This window comes from Poecilia mexicana, unplaced genomic scaffold, assembly GCF_051168715.1.
Source record: "Poecilia mexicana isolate PSO_F unplaced genomic scaffold, ASM5116871v1 scaffold_12, whole genome shotgun sequence".
In the NCBI taxonomy this organism is placed as follows: Eukaryota; Metazoa; Chordata; class Actinopteri; order Cyprinodontiformes; family Poeciliidae; genus Poecilia; species Poecilia mexicana.
In genome coordinates this window covers 505096-529985 of record NW_028263381.1, presented here as the reverse complement: position 1 = coordinate 529985, position 24890 = coordinate 505096, and the positions used below count along the sequence as shown (strand labels likewise).

The 24890-nt window shown below is 36.3% G+C and overlaps 1 protein-coding gene across 2 annotated transcripts in view; it reads right to left on the bottom strand.

The window, feature by feature from the left end:
- dennd1a (DENN/MADD domain containing 1A) overlaps nucleotides 1-23202 on the bottom strand; it is a 39587-nt gene extending 16385 nt beyond the window's left edge. Inside the window, exons 1-10 of one of the 2 annotated variants that reach the window (XM_088010691.1) lie at nucleotides 23025-23202; nucleotides 12465-12529; nucleotides 10196-10239; nucleotides 9865-9914; nucleotides 7459-7578; nucleotides 5803-5872; nucleotides 5433-5513; nucleotides 4937-4990; nucleotides 4017-4127; nucleotides 2745-2845 (exon numbers count right to left, since the gene is read on the bottom strand). In XM_088010691.1, the coding sequence (XP_087866817.1) occupies nucleotides 2745-2845; nucleotides 4017-4127; nucleotides 4937-4990; nucleotides 5433-5513; nucleotides 5803-5872; nucleotides 7459-7578; nucleotides 9865-9914; nucleotides 10196-10239; nucleotides 12465-12529; nucleotides 23025-23041 (713 nt within the window). In that variant the 5' untranslated portion in view covers nucleotides 23042-23202. The remainder of the gene's footprint in view (nucleotides 1-2744; nucleotides 2846-4016; nucleotides 4128-4936; nucleotides 4991-5432; nucleotides 5514-5802; nucleotides 5873-7458; nucleotides 7579-9864; nucleotides 9915-10195; nucleotides 10240-12464; nucleotides 12530-23024) is intronic. The other variant, XM_088010692.1, reaches the window with a different exon arrangement.
- Between the last annotated feature and the right edge of the window lie 1688 nt (nucleotides 23203-24890).

Here is a 24890-nt window from a genome sequence, read left to right as displayed (position 1 = left end):
AAACAAAGTGTGTCTTCAACAAATGCAAAAGACTGCAGCAATTACAGTCTAAACTAAATATTCTACATCTGTTTCCAGTGATTATGTGTTTTGCTATGGGGAATGCCTAATGCATGACTTGACCAAAGCTTGAATTTATTTTATCAGCCATTAATGGCTGACAGTAGGGTCAGCTATGGTCATTTTCACACATGACCATAGCTGGTCATGTAATCCAGGAGACCTGGTACAGTTGGCTAATCCATATGACAGCTACATCTACCAATAGTGTTTTGCTTACTTTCTCTTTAGAAGTAGGGCTAATTAGTTACAAGTGAAAGTATTACAACTTTTTTGCTAGTTGTATGGCAGGAAGCAAGCCCTCTGAGACCTAGTTGTACACCAGTCGCAGGACAGCCTAGCTTACTGTCCACAGGTGCAGTCACCAATAGGCTTCTGATCAAAGCAGAGGGAAGGGGTTGAAAAAAAAAAAAATATATATATATATAGATATATATATATATACCAAAAGTTTGGACACACCTACTCATTCAATGAGTTTCCTTTATTTTCATGACTATTGACATTGTAGATTCACACTGAAGGCATCAAAACTATGAATTAACACATGTGGAAATATGTACGAAACAAAAATGTGTAAAACAACTGAAAATACGCCTTATATTCTAGTTTCTTCAAAGTATCAACTTTTTGCTGTGATTACTGCTTTGCACACACTCTGTATTCTCTTGATGAGCTTCAAGAGGTCGTCACCTGAAATGGTTTTCACTTCACAGGTGTGCCCTGTCAGGTTAATAAGTGGGATTTCTTGCCTTATAAATGGGGTTGGGACCATTAGTAGTGTTGTGCAGAAGTCAGGTGGACAAACAGCTCATAGTCCTACTGAATAGAGTGTTAGAATTTGTATTATGCGAAGACAAAAGCAGCTAAATAAAGAAAAACAAGTGGTCATCATTACTTTAAGAAATGAAGGTCAGTCAGTCGGAAAATTTGGGAAAACTTTGAAAGTGTCCCCAAGTGCAGTCGCAAAAACCATCAAGTGCTACAAAGAAACTGGCTCACATGAGGACTGCCCCAGGAAAGGAAGACCAAGAGTCACCTCTGCTGTGGAGCATAAGTTCATCCGAGTCACCAGCCTCAAAAATCGCAGGTTAACAGCAGCTCAGATTAGAGACCAGGTCAAAGCCACACAGAGTTCTAGCAGCAGACACATCTCTGCAACAACTGTTAAGAGGAGACTGTGTGAATCAGGCCTTCATGGTAGAATAGCTGCAAGGAAACCACTGCTAAGGACAGGCAACAAGCAGAAGAGACTTGTTTGGGCTAAAGAACACAAGGAATGGACATTAGACCAGTGGAAATCTGTGCTTTGGTCTGATGAGTCCAAATTTGTGATCTTTGGTTCCAACCACCGTGTCTTTGTGCGACGCAGAAAAGGTGAACGGATGGACTCTACATGCCTGGTTCCCACTGTGAAGCATGGAGGAGGAGGTGTGATGGTGTGGGGGGGGGCTTTGCTGGTGACACTGTTGGGGATTTATTCAAAGTTGAAGGCATACTGAACCAGCATGGCTACCACAGCATCTTGCAGCGGCATGCTATTCCATCTGGTTTGAATTTAGTTGGACCATCATTTATTTTTCAACAGGACAATGACCCCAAACACACCTCCATGCTGTGTAAGGGCTATTTGACCAAGAAGGAGAGTGATGGGGTGCTGGCCAGACGACCTGGCCTCCACAGACACCGGACCTGAACCCAATCGAGATGGTTTGGGGTGAGCTGGACCGCAGAATGAAGGCAAAAGGGCCAACAAGTGCTGAGCATCTCTGGGAACTCCTTCAAGACTGTGGGAAGACCATTTCAGGTGACTACCTCTTGAAGCTCATCAAGAGAATGCCAAGAGTGTGCGAAGCTGTAATCAAAGCAAAAGGTGGCTACTTTGAAGAACCTAGAATATAAGACATATTTTCAGTTGTTTCACACATTTTTGTTAAGTATATAATTCCACATGTGTTAATTCATAGTTTTGATGCCTTCAGTGTGAATCTACAATTTTCATAGTCATGAAAATGAAGAAAACTCTTTGAATGAATATATATATATATATATATATATATATATATATATATATATATATAGTTTTAAAGGTTTTGTTTGCTCTACTGGGCTTTATTGAAGAGTGGTAAGACAGGAAATGAGAGAGGGGGAAGCCGTGAATCAAAGGTCATCAGGCTGGGACTTGTAATTGTGTTGACATGTCAAGGACTAAGACCTCCATACAGGGGTTGTACTTTGCCTGTGCACCACCGAAGCACCCAACATATTTTTCACATCTACTAGTTTCGTCACTTTTTAGTTCTGTGTTCTGCAAACAGAAGTGAATATTTCAACCAGACCTGGATTTATCATAATACTTCCACATTTAAGGCCACAAGTATGCATTTAGTTGTTTATTTTTAAATGTTTTTGTTGCACTAGTGGCCTTTACTAGAATGAAGACAGAATGGGCACAAAGAGAAGGAGGAAGACATGCAGTAAATGTCACCAAGCTGAGAACCAAACTCTGGATGGGTGTATCGAGGACTAAAAGCGCCATGAGGCGCCTGTGCTTCCTCTACATGACACCAAAATTTCTTACAATTTTCTTACATTAAACTACAGCATCACGGTTTCACTAATATACATTGTCCATGGTAAAATTTTGGGCTGTTTCCTTACAAATATTAAAGTTTCAAACTCACCAGCAGTAGTCTAACAGATGTTGAGGAAGCACAGGAATGTAAACATGTTGCCAGTACATAGGATACAACATGGCCGCAGACCCATGTACACAAGCTGTCAACTGGAGACAAAGATCAAAAACACATGTGACAACTCATTTTTCTTCCCTCCTTCCAACAGCCATTTATGCATGATTTAAAAATACAATACATGTTTGTCAGTTTCATATGGGATATAAAAACAGCCAAGAATGTAGAAAACACCTGCTTTCATCCATTATATTACTATCTGAAATATTGCCACTAGATGTCACTAATTCCTTTTCCAATAAGTTGTTCAATTCATATTAATAGCTATTTAGTAGTTCAATAGTTGGACTTCAACAGTTGTTACAGATATAATGAATTGAAGTTATTTGTTTATATGGGGCTTTAGCACAGTTTTTCATGCTCCTCAGCTTTTGAAGGAAAACTTTGTCTCTTAGCCTACAACTGTACCAATCTGTGAATTCAACGGCTCCTTGTGTCTCTTAACCACTCCCTGTTCAGTTAATTTCTGAGTTTTATCAATTTAAAAAGCTTGCAGCTGTTAAAATGATTGCTTTGGGGACATGAGACTGAAAAGAGATGAAAATGTGTGTGCTGAAGCTCACAATAATGCACCATAAGAACAATTAACTGGAGTTTTTGCAATTGTTGCACTAATTGCACTTTTAAATAAAGCCTGTATATATTATAGTGTTAATATCTCTGGAAAATCTGTTGTTTCTTTTGCACATGTATGGATTTTACTGCACATGTATAGATTTTATCTTTTAACTGCTGCCTGTGAGAGGATCCCAAACTGCATTTCACTGGTTTAACACTGTTCTTGAACACTGTTTTCTCTCAGCGACAATAAAAAGCTAATCTATTCTAATTCATTCTCCAGAGATGACACCTTAGAAATACTTGTATGAAAAGCTCACACATGCCTATTCAAAAATAAAATCTATGTCAGTAAGATAAAATGGAAAAAAAAGAAAAATAAATAGGCATGATAACATAGTGCTCCTCCAAACAGCTCTAAAAATAAAAAATATATTTTAGGTGGAGTTGTGCTATACCACAATCCCCACGCTAACTAAGCTGGCTTTACTTAGCACCAAGTAAATCAAACTCTTAACAAATAATGTATGTTTTATATTAAATGAAATAAAACATCTACACAATAACAAAAAGGTCAATACTGACAACTAACTTCTGACATGATGAGCAGGACAAAAAAAAGAGGAAACGGGAAGTACTACTTACAGTGCTCAGTTTGCTACAGCAGATGAGGATTCGACGTTCATAAAGCATACTAGCATACAAATGAAGCATGTTATTGACATCTACTGCTACAAAGTACTCTGTTAGGTTTCTCTGTAGAGGTAAAACATGAAGAGATACATAGTCAGGACAGTTAGTTGTGGCAAAATCTCCATATGACACAAATAATTTGACATAAATTTTATAGGTTTTGAAGCATTTTAAGCTTCCCAAAAGAGCAAAGAACACTATTAGAGGTCTAACTGCGATATTTATATATCGATACTTGCTGATATACTACTCTGAGCAGTCGGTACCCTCAGCTGTCTGAATTACCAAACCAACAGAGCATAGTTGGTTTAAAGAGACCTGCTTAGATTTTGTGTGTGTGGCTTAGACATACCTACACACACGCACAGACACGCGCACACGCAGACACACACACACAGACACACGCACACAGACACAGACACACACACACACACACACACACACACACACACACACACACACACACCCACACACACACACACACACACACACAGGGTAAACAAAGTTCAGAAACACACACTCATATCAATTTAAAGAAACAGATTAACCCAGAAACCATGTTTTTGGACTGTGGGAGGAAGAGAGAACCTACGCATGCACAGGGAGAACATGAACAATCAATGTAGAAAGACCCCAGACCAGGATTTAAACCAAGACTTCCTTGCTGCAGAGTGACAGTGTTAACTGGTCCAACATGCCACTCAATATTAATACACACTCAAATCCATTTTTAAACTGTCAGCATCTGAAGTCCCAGAACTTAGAAACTCATTATGCCTTCTAACCTAATCAGGAAGCTAACATTCAAACTGTGTAAAGACAAAATGAATAATGAGGCTATTGACTGTCAGGGTAGGGAATTCAACACTCACATTCTCGGGTATGCTTGGGAGTTCCTTTATGTCAGGCACAGTGAAAAAGGAATGCTGGAAAAAAGGGACAGCGTGAGAGAGAGGTATAAACAATAGACTTGCATTTGCTTAAATGATTACTGAGGATACAGTTAAGCTCTAAAATATTCCTACATGTGCCAGATTTAAATTTAAAATAATTTTTACCAAGATGATTGAAAATGAGGCAAGCATCTCTCTTAATCTTTAGCTCACCACATATTATCTATAGAGCCAAGACCCTGACTGGGCCACTCAAAATCATTAGTTACTTCCAGACCGAGGCAACATAGTAGTCAAAATAAAATATCTAATTGAATTCTGAATAACTTGAAACTACATTTTATTCACACAAAACACTTCTGTGACAGTAAAATATCATAGGTGTTATGAATTCATTAACATAAATGCAAATGTGCAATAGCCATAACTTTTCAACTGAATTCAAATGCATGTCTTATGAAGAATTGGAGCTTACCACACCAAGGTGAACGGGAACTCCAGGCTCAGGTATGGGGAGTGTATGTAGTGACACCAGGAGCTCTTGCCACTGGCTTTCCTGTAATATTACACAAATATTAACCCATACAGCTGCAATAAAAAATGTTCCACTGGAATAATGACTAATTTCAAAAGACAAGCTGCAGAGTGTAGGCAATAACTGCAGAAAAATTAAGGTCACAGCTGATATGAAGACACTAGACGTTCCCACAGATAGATAAATATATGTTAAGATATTCCATCATTACATGTGAAAATCAGCAAGTATCAGGGAGATCTAAGTAAACTCAAACACCCAATGATAATTTAGAGAACCAAACCTAACATGTGAGAGTTGAATGAGTCACCTGGCCTTTGACAGTGCAGTCAGCAAGGATATTCAGCAGCTTGTAGAAAACTTCAAACCACGGCAGGTAGCTGAGAGAAGACACATTTTTAATATACATATAGTAAGGCATCATTTCAATTCTAAATTAATCATTGGTTTTAAATTTATGGATTCATCACTATTTTTTAAAGGATTTAAAAAGTAATGAAAGCTTATTTGAAAGCTTTTATAGATTTTAGGTTGATAAGCATGGCCAAAATAAGGACATAGCACATGCCATAAATTATTTTTAACATTGATTAATGAAAATTCTGATATTGCATTTCTAAAACAATTGCTTTTCATTCAACTCAGAGAGAATACAAAATACAAAAATTGTTTATTTTGAGGCTTCACGATTATTTTGTTTTTCTCCATACCCTATTATCATCATATTACAAAGCCCCAAAGGGGGCATGGGGAAATTTTTTCTTTTGCATTACCTCGCAAAACTTATGCGTTCCCTCACAATAAGTTTTGTGTTCCCTTGCAGTAAATGTCAATTTAAAATTTCTTATGCATACACGCCTCAGTGAAAACATGTTTATTCTTAACTCTTTGGTGCAAAAAGCTGATTGAAGATCAATTTATTCACTGCATGTTTATGTCCGTTTGTGTAAGGTTATGACTGAACTGCACATGAAAATGGCTCTTTAAGTCATTAAGACCAACACAAAAGAGACCCAATCAAAACTGTCAGATGACTTGTTACCCCATGATAATAACTCAGAAACTGTCCAAATAGTTTGGATGTATTTTTTTTCTGTCTGTCCTACTTATTTTAAAGTTTTTATTTGTATCATAGGTTTGTGTTGCATTTCTATCCTAAAGAAAAATATATAAAGCTTCCGATATTTCATAACGAGATATTGACATACATGGAACAACCTTAAGAAAACCTTATATTATAACAGAAAGTATACCATAAAGAAAGGCTTACAGTATTCAAATATGCCGCATAAACTGATCAGTACATTATTGCAAGAGAACGCAAAACCTAATGCAAGGCAATGCAAAAGTATTGCGAGGGAACATAATACTTTTGCGAGATAATGCAAAAGAAAAAAAATCCTCCATGTCCCCTAGGGGCTCCGCATCATAGCATCATAGATATACTCTATGATTTTCATCTCCAAAATAAACTGCTGTATTAACACCAACAAAAGAGATTAAGACATTCAAGTGTCCTGCAGGACTCTTTATACACAAAAAAGCTCATAACAAATATGCAAGTCCAGTACCGCTTCACTTAAAGTTTAAGCAATGTGTAAGATAAGCTGTTCATTCACAGAGACAATAATTGCTTTTGATTACCATTTTATATTGTTACACTGATCGTATTTTTTCTGTCAACTTTATCCCTTTAATTGCTGGAATAAAGCTCAGATTTTCAGATATTAAGAAATAAATAAATAAATAAAATCAACAATGTTGAAGAATACTGCCATCAAGAAAACACAGCTTTAAGCTCCAATCAGATCAATTTTCAATTTTGAAAAAAAAAAGACCATCAGAATTATGAACCATTTTTACTGACTAGCACAATGTCTTTATTATTTCAAAGGCCATGCTTAAATTGTTTTCACAGGATTATACAAACAATATGTGCTTCAGATCCTGAAACACTCAGACCCACCTGAGAATGCAATAGCAGGTGTGAGCTCCCGAAGAGAGGCGGCAGAAACCAAATCTCTGTTTACTCTCAATGTCAGTCAACACAAATGTGAAGTTCTGGCCAACCTGGTTGATTGTTAGGCTGCAGGAAGCAGACAGGAAAGCTTTTCAGATATTACATGAGATGAAGAGTTAGAACATCCAGACTAAATTCAGATATCCGACAGATCAAACTGGAAAGTACCTTAGACTCTGAGGAGAGAGAGAAAAAGGCTCAGGACCAACTCATAGGTTAATATAAAGGAATAATATGCATTGTATTTTGGGCCTTTTGTCACTTTTGCACCCAAAAGCAGTGGTGTCCAAAGTCGGTCCTCGAGGGCCGGCATCCTGCATTGTTTTAGTTCTCTCCCTTGTTTAACACACCTGGATGGCTCGTTAGAAGGCCTAAGAAGAACATTGACATGCTGAAAAGGTTGTTACTACCACCAGGGAGGGAACTAAAACATGCAGGATGCCAGCCCTCGAGGACCGACTTTGGGCACCCCTGCCCAAAAGTGATCCGCAAAGAGATTCCCATTGTTGTGGCTGACAGATCCAGAGAATATAAATGGGGGAAAAAAACGGTGTTGGAAATGAGGAAACACCTTGCGAAAAACTGGAAAATGAGTGAAAATCTTTGACATGAGTGCAATTGGCTAAATCAAAAAATGATTTAAAAAAAAAAAAAGAAATCGAAAGACCATTCCTTAGGAAGATGCATGAATGATCACTTTGTTCATTTTCATTAATTCATTAGATTGTTTTAATCTTGTTTTCTGTGTTGTGATTTTGCCGCTGTTGAGTCCTTTTCATTTTTTCTTTCATTTTTTTCCTTTTTTTATGTGTTTTATTAGCAAGCAGGATGCTGTCCTGGTGTACACATAAACATTCTCATGCTAGTCCAACACAGAGAGCACTTGGAATAAAAAATGTCAACAACTGAAGAAAACATGATGTTCTGATACAACTCCATCATAACTTATCAGAGAGTAAATTTAGGCTTTGCTTTCTCTAACTACTTTTCAGAATCAGAATGAAAATTCCTGTTAATGTCACTGTGCAAAAAAGCACAACAAAATTTTAAAACTAGCAACTCTCAAAGGCATTGCAAATAAATAAATAAGTGTATTTCAATAAATATAAGAAATATTTTTAACATGTTGTGTTTAGAGCATATTGTACATTTAGCATATGTATATCTCCTCTGGACACAAAACTGGCTCTCAGAGTACAAAATGTTCATTTAATTTTTTGATTAGATACTTTTAACCATGTTTCTGTCACATAAATAATCTAAGTCACACTTTAACTTATATTTTCCTATTTAAAGTGTCATTAAAATTTATCTCTAATGCATTTTTTGGCACTCTACTTATCTAGAAGAGATACTTTGCCTACAAAAATAGTCTACAACTGCATTAAAAAAATTGTTACAAGCTAGAACATTGTATGTTTCATTATTAAGAGGAAAATAAGAATAATTCTAGATTTCTTTTAAGTACAGATGCCAAACTTACACAGAGCTTTAGCTCTGCTGAGCCATTGACTCCCCCAGCTCTCAGCAGTAATGACTTCATGGCATTCTTTTTAATTAAAATTGATTCCATTAGAAATAAAATTATTGGCATCCTCACAAATGTGATTGCTTCATCCTATTTAAGTGAATGTAACTATAAAACCCGATAAGTGTTTGGACTGTTTTGAATCAGTTGAGCTTTTGGAGTTGTCAAAAATATTAGTTTTTTCCAAACTCCTCTGGACCGCTTCACAACCAAATTATCGAAAGTGTTGCCTTTGATTACTGCCCCCATTTTAGTTTTAGTTATGATTAATTTATCCTTAGGATATTGACATGTACCACAAGCTTTTAAGGTAGCTGCAATTAAACCTTTACTTAGCAAACTTTCCTCAATCAAGATGACTTAATAAATTACAGGATTATATAAAATTTTCCTTTCCTACCTAAAGTCCTTGAGGGAATAGTTGCTAATCAAGTGTGTGAGCATTCAAATAGTAATGATAGTAATAATTCAATGAAATCTGCTGGGTTTTCTTAGATTGAAACTTTTCTTAACTAATTTGAAAAATTAACTGAACTTGACAAAGATAATCAATTGGTATATATAAGTAAAATTATATTGGAATAAAAAATTTTCTAAAGTGCCTTGAGATGATGTGTTGTGCATTGCTGCTACTTAGCAGCCAAACCAAATTTAATCTCCTAATATATTCAGTTCTTTGGTTATTGCTTGCTGTTCCTGAAGTGCTTTATGAATAAATATTTCTAATAGGCATAGTAATATACACATTTTGCTTTGGAAATCATAGTCAAAATGCATGTTTGGATTGTTGAATCCCAATGATGCCTGTATTTAAGTGTATGTACCTGTCCATGCTGAAGGGGAAGCAGAACTTTGGCACAGTAAGAAGAGTTTCCTGTGAAACAAAAAGAAATTGATACACAATATATCTGACAGACTGTATAAAGTGAACAGATTTAAAGAGATACACATGTAAAAAGTGGTGTTGCAGAGAAGAAATTTCAAGGTCAACAGGCAGAAATATAGACAGAAAAATAAAATAAATCTAATTGGGTTTTATATACTGAAAATAGCTGAAAACAAAATCCCATGCAAAAGAGCAGCAATGTGTCAATTCATTTTAACTCTGCAAAATCTAAACGTTAGAGAAAGAAACATGGTACACTGTGATTAAACCTGATCAGGGTAGTCAGCAGGAAACTGCCTTTGCACCTCCGGTCCTGTATAAAGTGGACAGAAAAAAGCCAACAAATTAAAGTTCTACCACTTGATGTCAAGTTCCACAACATTGTGCCAAATTCAAAAACATCTAAATTGTGGTAAATAAAATTGAAGCTGTTTGCAAGATTCAACATATAAAAACAGCATGGACAAGAACTGATGAGGTAGTACACAGGAAATGAGCAACAGGAAAGACTTCTTAGAAATATAGCTGACAAGTTCTCCTCAGAATCCAGGAAATCAGTCACACACAGCAGTTACAATCTGCCTTATACAGTAGAGGAAGAGTGACATTTTCATAACTATTAAATTAGTTTCTGCTGTTTCCAGTTGCTTACTCTTGGAATGGTTCTTCATTAGGCAGCAGTTACTGTGTCTCCTCTGAAATTCAGTAACCAGATGATGGGTGCCTAATTTGTTTGGAAGATTGCAGCAAAACAATCCCAAGTGGCTATCCACGGTTCTTACAACAAATCCATTCACTTAGCAATATTTTTGTCTCTCAGTCATTCCAACATTATCAACAATTTATAATGAAAATATCTTGTTTTAGGTTAACCTGTCCCATCCAGTATCTTAACACATTTCGACAACAAACTGGTCAGATAAATATTTCAAAAAAGAATTTCTACTACTATTGAGATAACTTTATTCTTAGAATCTGTTTAGACTTTATGAAAGTGAGAAACTGATGAGAAGATCTGTGACAGGTGAACATGTCTTCTCTGATTCTTACTTCTACTTCAACATACATTGAGAGCACAGTGCAGGGTCATCCAATAATCTAATATAAACCTGACAATGAAAACAAAAGACATTTTCCTCTTCCACAGACCAATAAACAGTTACTATTCATGCAACTGTGTTTGGCTTTCATACAAAGCTACCGGAGAGGTAAATGCTTCAAGTCAAGACAACTTTTTAATCCTTCTGCATTCCTAAAAGACAATTGTCATTTTTTACTCCATGTGGAATCTGGTGGGGTCGCTCTGACCCCGTGTAAGGTTTTACAAGGTTTTTGTCTTTGTGTGTGTATAGTTTCAGAAATTCTAATGTCTAACAGGAAATTCTCCTCGCGGACCCACTGTCCGACAGTGAACTTCACTACACTGTTTGATAATTAGGAACAATTGGAATGTATGGACTTTTGGAATTTGTATGACTGGACAGAATTGATTTTTATATTTCTGTAAAGTTCCTGGAGGCGACCTTTGTTGTGAGTTAGCTCTACAGAGCTAAACTGAACCAAACATGTTAGGACTGTGATTGTCTGTACGGGGACTGGGGAAACAGTTTGTTGTATTGCTGCATAATTTTTATGAAAAGCGAGAAATTGCCAACAAATTCACACAGAATGGACATGGTTCACATTGATAAGTCCATCGCAATTAAGTTCATCGTTTTTAATTGCAAGAAAAGAAACATATCGTTGACCTGGTGGAAACATGAAAAAAAAAACAGATCCAACAAACAACTTGGGATCTGGACATGTTTCTCTCTTGCTTAAAACAAAGCAAAAAATCTGTTTGGGACCAGTTCTATAATCATAAGAAAAAGATGATGACTACAATCTTGGCAGGATACCCTTGGTCTGAGTCTCATTAAAGCTGCATTATGTAATTTTTATTCATTTAGTTAGTTAAAACAGTCACTATTCCAGGAAAACTCTTTTTCTGCCGACATCAGTGGCCATGCTAACTAGCCTGAGCATTCCTGGCAGACTCTGCTATTAGAAAGAAGCTGTAGTGCAGCAGAGACCAAGGGGGAGGTGGGAAGGAAAATGAGCAGCTCATGCATGAGGTGATTGCTAGCACTAAGAACCTCCTCCTTGCTATGATTGGTTGTTTCTAGTTAGAACTGGGAGAAAACAGAGTACATAATACATTTTTTCATAGATTATATGGCTCATGCCATACAACATGGTGAAAGTTTCAACAAATATGTAAAAAATATGTATACGTTTATATACTGCAGCTTTAAACACAAAAATAGGACAACGATCAACATTATTGTGAAAGGTTGTTCAAAGTGAAAGGTTGTTCATTCAGCCATACATCTTTGCAGGATAGATTAATGGGGACATGAGGGTTAAAATGTCCCCCTTTCTTCACCACATGTTCTGACCTTAATAGTGTAAGTTGATGGTTGACCTGTCAGGGCCATAAAAAACGATTTTCATGGATGTCTGATGATACAATGGCCAGATTAAAGTCCACAAACTTACCAGAGATATGCTGCCCTGGCTTAGCTACCTCCAGATACACTTCAAAGGTCGACTCAGGGCTTTCCCTGGAACAAAAGATGAGAAATTATATTTACAAGCCAAACTTAAATATATATATATATATATATATATATATATATATATATATATATATATATATATATATATATATATATATATATATATATATATATATAAAGTTATATACCCTGGCTATAAGAAAGTTAATCCATGGGGGAAAAATGGAGCTCCTCTGCCTTCTTTCAGTGCTAAATCTAGAAATAAACTCAGCCACACCACTTAATCCCAACTTTTGTTTTGAATTATTGAAAGCTAAGCAAATAATGCGAAAAATAACTTATGCGTTCCCTGGCAATACTTTTGCGTTACCTCACAATATGCTTGCTACAATATTTGCTGGTTTGTTTTGTGTACAGTCACAAATGTCAATTTAAAATTTCAAATATATACATATTTAAAGAGCCTCAGTATTTATTCTTAACTCTTTAGTGCAACAAAATTGATTGAAAATCAATTTATTCACTACATGTTTATGTCTGTCTGTGTAAGACTGAATGGAGCTGTACATGAAAATGCCCCTTTAAACCATTCAGACTACCAACACAAAAAAGAAACATATTCCTCACAGGGGGTTGATGTAAATATCCATACAGTTCAGCCTGTGTATAGTTTGAGTGAAAGGAGGCGCGCGCAGTCCGCATTGAGGTAAACTTCAGAGATCAAGCAGCGGCAGCACCCAACAAAGCAGGCAGAGGCTTTAAATGCATCAACCATACACCTATCTTTTAGGAATAAATCTGCTCCGCCAGTGAAATGCTCAGAGTGACAGAGACGCTTGCAATCCCAATTGAATACTTTTTTTTCTTTGATTATTCATTTTTTTTAAAATAAAAACAAGCAACGGTTGGCCTGGCATTGGGGTTAGGAAAGCATAGCGGGCTGCCAGGCTTATAATACATTGGGAGAAACTCTGGAGGTTCTACAACAAATCAATACTTGTCCTTTAAATGAAGCAGGTATCTTCAGTTGTACATCTTTCCGAATATGATCTGTTGTTTTCAGTTTTTTAACTAAAATACGGAAGCTATTTTTACCCTGTCCATTTTCAGATGTTTGATGTAAGATCTGTCTGTTAGTAAATGGCATTAGCTCCAGCTCACACTCCAGACTAGATGGTGGTTAAAACAGTCACTATTCCAGGAAAACTCTTTTTCTGCCGACATCAGTGGCCATGCTTTAAAAAACACTTTCAGTTTTTTTTTTTTTTTTAAAAGCCCCATAAAAAGAAAAACAGCATTATCGTGAAGCCGGGGAGCAATGATGTCAGTAACATGTTACTTAACGCAGTACTGACGTTGGGCCCTTTTTTCAGTAAGGAGTAATCTAACGCGTTGCTATTTCAAATCCAGTAGTCAGACTACAGTTACTTATCGAAATCACTTTGCGTACCATTTTCTTTTGTAATTTAATTTTATTTCCTCTACGCGTCTTGGGGAGTAACCACCTTTTCTATGCGACTATCAGCAGCGACAGAAATGTAAACAATGGAGAGAGATGCGCATTTTGTTGCTTGGAAAAAAATGAACTATTTTGAGTTTCAAGTCCGATTATTATAAGCAGCGTTGGGCTTGTTTTTTTCTAAAGTCGCTTGCAGATTTAATGAGTCGCGGGTTGTGGTTTTTGGACTTGCAAATAAGCAGATATAAACCCCAGATTTTGTCTGACATCCAGTTAGTTTTAGTCAGACTCTCCCTGTCCATCATTTCCCGGATGATCCGTCCTGCTGGGTCTTTGTTAATATCAAGTTAATATATTACCCGAATGACGTCGAGCTTCGCGTTGAGCTCCAGAAAACTGCAAACATCGAGACTAATATGAAGAGGGCAATAAACGTGAAAACAGCCACGCATGAACGAGTCCGTAAAGTTGTGCCACTAAACACTATTATAACTATTAATATTAAGATAAGCGTCACAAATCTGTGCAGCCATCTAAGTTGTGGAGCCGCAGGAGGAGCTCTGTGTGCTGCGCTCTGACACCAAACGCAGGGCCGTAATGCAGAACCTGAACGCTGGGCCATCACTGCCAGGGAGGAGAGGAGATGCTGTTCAAATTCACCATTTTTACTTGTACAATATTACCTTAAAAGTAGAGTAGTTTTGGTAAATTCAAGCTGGTGGCCTCCTAGTCCAAGTTAGATGATAACACAACAGGACAAGAACTGGATGGAAATTAAATGTGGGTCATGAAAGGAGCCTGAAGGGACGAAGGCTGCTAACGTGTTGCTAGCTCTGCTTCAAAATGCTAATTATCTACGTTTAATTACAAACAGTGCAGTGAACAAACTTACATTGGTTTCAGAAATTGTCAATTTTATTATAATTTTTATGATTATTATTATTATAACAATCATTTAACTTCATGTTATAACTGCATAAAGGCTGCAGTTATGGCATGACTGTGTGTTGTGACTTAATATAGTTTTCTTCATAAACTTAACCTGGATTTAATTAAGCTCAGTATGCCAAAGAAACGTTGATATTGTGAGGTTGAATGAGTTATAACTCATTCATCATCGTTTCTATCTTCAACATATTTTTGCAGTCTAGGCAAAATTAAGATGAAAGAGGAAGCCAGTGATCAGGTATTAGAAACCCTAAAGACTTTCCTTTCAAAGAAGAGGCTCTTGCTCCACCAGATCACCACACCAGTTCTGAGGATGAACCTCCATATCATCTTGATAGTGTAAGGCTTTTTTTTTTTACACTGCGCAGCTGGCTACATTTTTTATCAACAGCTAAAATTGGTGTGTTTCCAACACTAAGTACTTAACAAATGTGTTAAGCATTTAACACGTTTGTTAAATGCTTAACATGTCAAAATATGGAAAATATAGAAAATAATTGGACAGAATTTATTTCCCTTGTTATTCTACCATTTCTCTTTCATACATTTTATTTGTTGTTGGCTTTCAGGGCCCTTTGACGGACTGGTGACCTGTCCAGGGTGAACCCTGCCTCTCATCTGATGACTGCTAGAGATGGGCACCACAAGCCCCCCTCACCATCCTGCAAGGATCAGTGTGTTCAGATCATGGATGGAAAGCTTTTAAGGTAGTTTGTCTCCCTTAAGTCCCACACTTAAAAGGGTGATTCTCACGAACCCAGTCATTTGAATGTCTAAGAAGATTTTAAAGTCATACTCATGAAAATTAAAAATAATTCACTTTTATTTGAACAATCATCATTTCTAATATTTGGCACAGTTAATTGTTAGTTACCAAAATATTTTTTTAAATGTTTTTTAACTAATTTTAGAGTCAGAAATTCATTACCGTAATGCGTCCACAGTAAAAAAAAATGCTTTCACCTCAATTTATCATTGTAATTATTCAAGCTGGTTTATAAAAAAATACTACCAACTTGTGTAAAATAATGTAAACTAGCTCAATATTGTGATATCTAATGATTTCCTATTAAATAATAAAATATATTTTAATAAAAGTGAGTGTCCAGAGGTGCAAAACTCATTACCGTAGCACCTTGTTCGAAGTCCTGTTAAATTTATAGAATTTTTTAAAATTGAGTTATTTTGACCCATAATGTACCACAAAGAAGAGAAGACAAAATATGGCTAAAAAATAAGATTGTTTGACATATTTTGATTATGATAATTGTTATGTTTCTCCTTGCATACGCCTATTCGCACACCACAGCCGATCATTACCGTAATGTGCATTACCTCATGTGCTTAAAAAGTAAATGATTAGATATTTTTCTGTAGAGAAGATATCAGGGAATTTGTATTGTAGGTGAAAAAATTTTAGCTGACTCACCATGGCATGCTACCATTTTAAGCTATCTCATGCGAATTTCACTCATTACCGTAATGCACAACTTTCATTACCGCGCAATTTTAGACCTGTTGCGGTAATGAAAAACAAGATTACGGTGATGAACAGTGTCTTTTTGAAATGAAAACATAGATAAATACATAGTGCATTTAAACTTTAATGCTCCTTCTTATTGTTTTTTTTACACAATTACAGCAGTTTTTTATTTACTTCCTACTTATGAAAAATGGTTATACTATTTTATGGCAACAAATATTAATTACCTAATGTGAAGGGAAAAAGGAAGTAGTGCTGGATATCAATTAAAATTTCCAAAAATGCTTAGATTCAGAGGGACCCATTTCAACTCATGATCCAATTTGATGGTTTTTCGATTCAGTTAAGGATATTCCGCTATCAAAATTTTACTTGGAAGGTGAATGAGTGAAAGAAGATGTATACTGGGGGCAGTTCTCCTGGACTGGCAGCCCGGGGGGGTGGTCCACCTACAGAGTATGCTCCAACTACAGAGGGTTCTTAGGCCTCCCTGGTAATGTCTATTCTGTGGTTCTGGATTAGTCGAATCTAAGCTTCAGGAAGAGCAGTGTGGGTTTTGTCTTGGTCGTGGAACACTAGACCAGCTCTACACCCTCAGCAGGTCCTGGAGGGTCCGTGGAAGTTCGCCCAATCAATCTACATGCGTATTGTGAACTTGGAAAAGGTGTTCGACCGTGTCCTTCAGGGAGCCCTGTAGGGGCTGACAGTAAGTCGGGCTGGTTTCCGGTGAGAGTTGGACTCCGCCAAGGCTGCCCTTTGTCATCGATTCTGTTCATTACTTTCATGGACAGAATTTCTAAACGCAGCCAAGATGTGGACAGGGTCCGTTTTGGTGGCCTTCGCATCTCTGCTTTTTGCAGATGATGTGGTCCTGTTGGCTTCATCAGGTCATGATCTACAGGTTTAGTTCCCAGTATACAGGTGCTGGTCATAAAATTAGAATATTGTGATAAAGTTCATTATTTTCCATAATGTCATGATAAAAATTAAATTGTCATATATTTTAGATTCATTGCACACCAACTGAAATATTTCAGGTCTTTTATTGTTTTAATTTTGATGATTTTGGCAAACAGCTCATGAAAACCCAAAATCCCTGTCTCAAAAAATTAGAATATTATGAAAAGGTTCTCTGAACGAGCAATAAAAATAATCATCTGAATCAACAAAGTAACTCTAAACACCTGAAAAAGATTCCTGAGGCCTTTAAAAACTCCCAGCCTGGTTCGTTACTCAAAACCGCAATCATGGGTCAGATTGCTGACCTGACTGCTGTCCAGAAGGCCATCACTGACATCCTCAAGCAAGAGGGTGAAAAACAGAAAGAAATTTCTGAACGAATCGGCTGTTTGCAGAGTGTTATATCAAGGCACCTCAGTGGGAAGTCAGTAGGAAGGAAAAAGTGTGGCAGAAAACGCTACACAACGAGAAGAGGTGACCGGACCCTGAGGAAGATTGTGGAGAAGGGCTGATTCCAGACCTTGGGGGAAGCAGTGGACTGAGTCTGGAGTAGAAACATCCAGAGCCACTGTGCACAGGCGTGTGCAGGAAATGGGCTACAGGTGCCGCATTCCCCAGGTCAAAGGTCAAGCCACTTTTGAACCAGAAACAGCGGCAGAAGCGCCTGACCTGGGCTACAGAGAAGCAGCACTTTGGACCACTGTTGTTCAGTGGTCCAAAGTACTTTTTTCGGATGAAAGCAAACTTTGCATGTCATTCGGAAATCAAAGTGCCAGACTCTGGAGGAAGACTGGGGAGAAGGAAATGCCAAAATGCCAGAAGTCCAGAGTCCAGTACCCACAGTCAGTGATGGTCTGTGTGCCATGTCAGCTGCTGGTGTTGGTCCACTGGGTTTTATCAAGGGCAGGATCAACGCAGCAGCTATCAGAAGATTTTTGAGCACTTCATGCTTCCATCTGCTGAAAAGTTTTATGGAGGTGAAAATTTAATTTGGTCTGGAATCGGCCCTTCTCCACAATCTTCCTCAGGGTCCGGTCACCTCTTCTCGTTGTGCAGCGTTTTCTGCCACACTTTTTCCTTCCTACTGACTTCCCACTGAGGTGCCTTGATATAACACTCTGCAAACAGCCGATTCGTTCAGAAATTTCTTTCCGTTTCTCACCCTCTTGCTTGAGGATGTCAGTGATGGCCTTCTGGACAGCAGTCAGGTCAGCAGTCTGACCCATGATTGCGGTTTTGAGTAATGAACCAGGCTGGGAGTTTTTAAAGGCCTCAGGAATCTTTTTCAGGTGTTTAGAGTTACTTTGTTGATTCAGATGATTATTTTTATTGCTCGTTCAGAGAACCTTTTCATAATATTCTAATTTTTTGAGACAGGGATTTTGGGTTTTCATGAGCTGTTTGCCAAAATCATCAAAATTAAAACAATAAAAGACCTGAAATATTTCAGTTGGTGTGCAATGAATCTAAAATATATGACAATTTAATTTTTATCATGACATTATGGAAAATAATGAACTTTATCACAATATTCTAATTTTATGACCAGCACCTGTATCTGTAGTCATGGATGGGAAAATGGAGTGAGAAATTGACAGGTGGATTGGTGCAGCGTCCACAGTGAAGCATATACTGCTTTTCATTGTAAGCAGTAATGGCTTTCCATTATGGTTCAGCAATATGCAACATTTTCTCAGTTGCACTGGTCTGCCCTGGTGAAGAGAGAGCTGAGTCAAAAGACAAAGCTCTCAATTTACTGGCCAATCTACAACCCTTCCCTCATTTATGGGCATGAGATTTGGGTCATCACCAAAAGAACAAGATCACAGCTACAAGAGGCTAAAATGTTTTTTCTCTGAGCTCTCCTGTAGAGACAAGGTGAGGAGCTTGGTCATCTGGGAGGGACTCAGAGTAGAGCCACTGCTCCTCCACATTGAGAGGAGCCAGTTGAGGTGGCTTGGGCATCTGGTGAGGATGCCCGAGCCACCTCAATAAATAAATCACCCTTACATAAAAATAAATGAATAAAAATTAAAAAAACACCCAGTGAAGGACATAGCCTATTATCCAGGTCTGTGTAATATCGATTTTTGCGATATATATCAATATTTTCTTTCCTAGAAAAAAATCAATATAGTAATGCAAGTATTGTAACATCCAACTGTCATCTTGTTCACTCACTGCTTGCTTCGCCAGGAGAGTGATTAGGTCATCAGGCTTAGAGTGATTCCTTCAGATGTTAAGTGTCAAGGTTAAAAAGGTATCAAACTATTCAGAGCAGGGTACTTGGTGCACTTTATTTACTTCACAAATGCATGTAAGCTACAGTTTGTACTGTTTCAATTAAAAGAAACATGTCTTCTCAACACTTCTTTGATTCATTTTGTCCAGCTGTTGACTTTAAGTCTGTGTCCATGTCCAACTAGAGCCAGGTGTTGTGTAGTTGGTGCTTTTAATCAGTTTTCAGTTAAATTAAATCAATCCAACTCTAAGTCTCAAAATGTCACCAAAATCACTCTGTCCCTCTAAAATCTTTCAGAAAATTGCAAAAGTGTATTGAATTGTATTGTTTGCTGAATATCGCAATATATATGGTATCGTGAGCAGAATATCGTGTATTGTATTGTATCGTGAGATTATTGAATCACTACAGCCCTACTATTCCTGAGGATTGATGAATCCGTCCAATTGCCCAACCTTACATTCCAAGCAATAAGCAGAGATGAAAAAAAGTCAGTTGTGGGTTTGTTTCCATGGCTCAACGTTGGTAAAATGTTTAATTTGCAGATGTATGTTTTGTTACATGCCATTTTATTATTTATGTGTAGTTAAATGTTAGTGTAATTATAAAGTGTTCATTACCGAAACATTCTTATTCATTACCGACATACGTTTTTTCATTACCGCTATGCTCATTTTATGATAATTTATTTAGATTAGATAAAAGAATTACATGAACTTTTTAATTCCTCAATGAAATGGTCAGACTCTTTTATATTATGGTTGTGTTGTTTTTTCAATTTAATGATTTAACACAAAATTAGAACAAAAATAGATTTTAAAATTGTATTCATGTTACGGTAATGAAATAATTGTTTACATTAAAATAATAAATTTTGTTATTAATGACTATTCTTTGTTGGTACCTTCTCCTTTGTGGACACTGAAGTCCATGGTGTCCAAAAAAAGTGGAAAAATGTTTTTGTGGTTTCATATTTCTTCATCAAAATTGTGTTACGGTAATGAATTTATTTCTTCAAAGTCAGACTAAAATGTCTAAAAATACCTTTAAAAATATGCATAGAGGTTATAATTTTACATTGAAAGATAAAATTAGATTCTATTTTATAAAGAAGGTGTGTTTTTGTGTGCATACAATGCATTTTTATTTTTGTTGTAAGTTGTACCATGTTCGTGAGAATCACCCAAAACAGCTTCATAGTTAATGCCAGTATCAATTGATCCTATGACATTGCTGACTATTTTTTTCTACTTCTAACATAAACAGGCAAAGAAGACACCCAGAAATTATTTTTCAACCCAGGCATCCGGTCCCAATCATCATCACACTAGTTCCGATGATGCCACATACATAGCGAGTCCACAACATCCTAAAATTGTAAGTCATACTTTAATCTTTGCCATTTTTGGTGAAATATTTTTTACATTTCCTCTAAAGTGTGCCTGTTGTTTTATTGTGCTAATTGTTGTGCTAATTATTATGCATGTTGTCTGTAAACTTTTAATATATTGACAATTTGTATAATTCTGTGATAGTATATTGGCAATGTACTCTTGAAAAATGTGAATATATTAAATACACAATGTAAGTTTTTTCTGCCAGAAATGTTTTGTAATTGATCCTTTTGTGTACTGGTAGTCTAATATGTTTGTAGTACTGTAGTGTGTATGAAGCATGTAATGTATTATGGCAAAGAAGAATAAGACATTGATAAGTAACTGAAAAGTGTACTTTGTTAGTAACTATAATGAAATAAAAGTGTAATTGGAGCATTCTGTGATCACACTACTAATATATAAAATATGTAATGCTATATACTTAAAATACATTCTAAATATATTTTAAATGTAATTCAATCACAAAAATAGTACACTTAAGATATAGTAATTAAGCACATTTATATTACATAAAAAGCTGTAAACTTAATGTATACAAAGTATATCTTTAGTTGTTCCAAAAAAGCACGTCATAGTACACTTAGTACACTTTAAATTGTGATTTTCAACAATTTAATTACTTAAAATACACCAAGTAATTAAATTAAATTGGTTGTTTCTGCTCGGTCAGAAACAACCAATCAGAGCCACCACAAAGCAATTAGCCATGCTGTCAGGAAGTTTTGATTTAGTAACTTAGGATTGTTTGTTTTAATTTAACCTGGATTTGACTTACTTAATACATTTTACATGTCTCCATGGAGAATAAACTTGTAACAGAACGAGACAGATAATGAAGAAAAATCAGAAAGGAGTAACAAAACAACAAATAACAGATTGGTAAACAAACATAAATAAAATAAATAGAAATTCTACCCAATATATAATAAATTTACATGGTGTAAATCATTTAGAGGAGATCCTCTAAATTGCTACGTCTTCGCACCTAAATTGCTACTCTTAGCACAGCTCTTTCTGACACTTCGCCTTCAGCACGACATCACAACAATGTTACTACAATCATTCTTAAGAGTGTTACACCTGATAAATTTAACAGATGTGCAATTCTAGGTGTTTGTTAATTGATGCTGTTGCTAGCCTGAAGGAACTGTGTTATAGAGGATTGGGGAAAGGGTGCTCAACTGGGGACTGCAGCTCTAGGGAGAAGCTTTATGGGAGTGAACATTTATGCACCGACTGGGTGTAAGAACAATGAGAAAAAGACGAAAGAAGAAAATAGTTATATATTATTGGACCTTACATTGCCATGACAATACATCACTAATGTTTGCTTTGTCTTCACCATCTCTAAAAGCCTCAGTGCACTAAGTTGCTGCCATGTGACTGACTCATATTTTTAAAAACAACTGAACAACTGTACCCTATTGCAGGTGAGGATAGGTGGCCTGACTTATTCAAAGGAATGCAAACTAACTGTTGGTAATATTTCTGTTCACTCTTACATTTTACTTATCAAAACTTTAGTTATTTTCTCTAAATAGTCAATTTTGGTAAATGACTCAAAAGAGAAAAAAAAACTAAAAGAACCTGATTAAGCAGACGATAAGAATCACTTATAATTAACACAATTGAAACCCATAGAAAAGCATGTTTGACAAGTCATATTTAAAAATTTTATCATTAACTTTTTTTCAACACTTCAGGCCTGAAACCTCACACACTGTTTAGTAATAATGTCCCACAGTTACCATAACAACTGCATCTTTCATAATGACGTTCGGCGCCACTTATCTGTTTTTCTGCTTGTTTAGCAAAAGCACCAACTAACTAGCAGCTTCTATGGATAATGGTTAATCTCACAGTCTAAAAGCTTTAACAAAGCAATGTTATTCTCTGGTCAGATAAGTGGAGGGAGAGGCACCAGTACTTCAACCAGTGTCGCAACAAGTCAGGGCCTTCCATATTCTTTCGTTCTCAGGGACTGTGAGAACAAAGCTAACAACAGCAGCCTGCTAACAACCTCCAGAAAAACTGCGGCAAAGTATTCTTACTTAATTCTGGAGCTCATCTTTAGTTGTCGTCCCGCCGTTGCTGGCAGAAGGTTAGTGGGCTCAGACGTGTCGGTCCGGGGATGTTTTTGAGACCTTAGCCTGCCTGTCAAACACGGCTGTACAACGCCATAGTGTTAGTCCACGCGTATGTCACGCTCTATCTCGCAGCTGACGCTGGGGTTTGTAGTTCTCTTGTAACCATCTCAGATACATTAAAATGCTTGATAAACTACAGGTTCCATACTACATAACGTGAGTGACGTGGTTTCTTCCAGCGGCCAGTTTGATTCATTCAGTCTCCTGTGTTTACTGTTACTTGTCAGCAGTTCACGCTGGGATAGTATAAAAATTAGACAGTCTTTCAATTTGCACACAATAAGGAAAATCTGTAACTTCCTGAAAAATCGCCTTGAGTTTATATACTACTATTTTATGTGAGATGTTAATGTAAATAAGCCACTTATGTTATTCATTATTAATTTTAGTTATAATTTTCACATAACCACGTTACATTTAGTAAATCCATAATAATACTGATAATGTAACTGTTCATAGTAAAATTTAAATGTTGTGATGTTAATGTTACTTTCTAAAAATAAACCATCCATTTATTAAAATAATACCACCATGTGAGATTCAATTGGCAATACAAGGATCTATATTGGAATCATTTTCCTCCAATATTAAACTATTAAAGGTCCTCATTCTCTAGATGTGTCACATTATGATGGTGTACTTGCTTTTTCAGATACTGTCTACAACTGTCTCGTAACCAGTCAAGTTTTAGAGATAAACACACAGTATAAATTCTCTTACAATCAGTTTTGATAATTATAAAATATCTGTTATTGTTCTTCTTGACATCAGTTCTGTTTTTACTATTTGTGTTTATGCGTTTTTTTAGTGACACAATTGCTCATTACAAAAATCTGTCTTTCGATCTGTGTTTGTTACAGTTTTGTTTTTAACAAACACAAAGTTGCAGCAACTTTGTATTTGTGTTTGTAGGTTTTAAATTTTATGAAATTTCTTAAAATGAATAGCAGAAAACTTGTTTGATGCACGGATAAATAGAAAATATATAATTTATACTTTGTAGAGATTTGGTTGAACTTTTAGAGCACATTCAAGAATATTGGTGTTACTTACAATTAATTTGACACATTATGACCACATCTGGTGGTCATAATGTGACAAACTATCTGACTGAACTGCCTCCTGTTAGCTAGGTTATTGCAAAAAAAATTGTTGGTCTCTATGTTCATTACTTCTGTCAGTTCTTGCAGTTCTCTACAAAATAGCGCCAAAGAGCGCGGTTGACGGAGTTGGCTGCTGCAAGTGTGCACATAATCTAGCCTAATGACAAAAACATCAAATATCTTTATTATCAAATCAGTCTATGACATAAAAGAAAACCTTAAACAAAAGGGAATAGAACGTCGGAGCTCGAAAACCAGTGCGGAACGATATCTCCAAGAGCAAAATTGTCGAAAGGATTTTCTTTTCAGAAAAGAGGGTCGGACGAAAAAGGTGGTTGGCATAAACTGGTTTGACTGGACTGGAAGGGCAGCTCTGTGGAGAGCCATTTCAGCCAAAATTAATTAAAAAAATAAATGAGTAAAATAAATCAATAAATGAAAAAAATGAGTGAAATAAATAAGTAATTGTCATTTTTATTCCCATTTATATTTGTTCATTTATACATTTATTTATTCCCAGATTAATTTAACCATTTTTCAGTTCCCATTTTCATTTGTCCAATTTTAATTTTTCCCTTTTTTCTTTAACCATTTTTCATTTATCTCTTCCATTTACCAATTTTTCATTAATCTATTTTTCATTTAACCACTTTTCAATTTTCCTTTG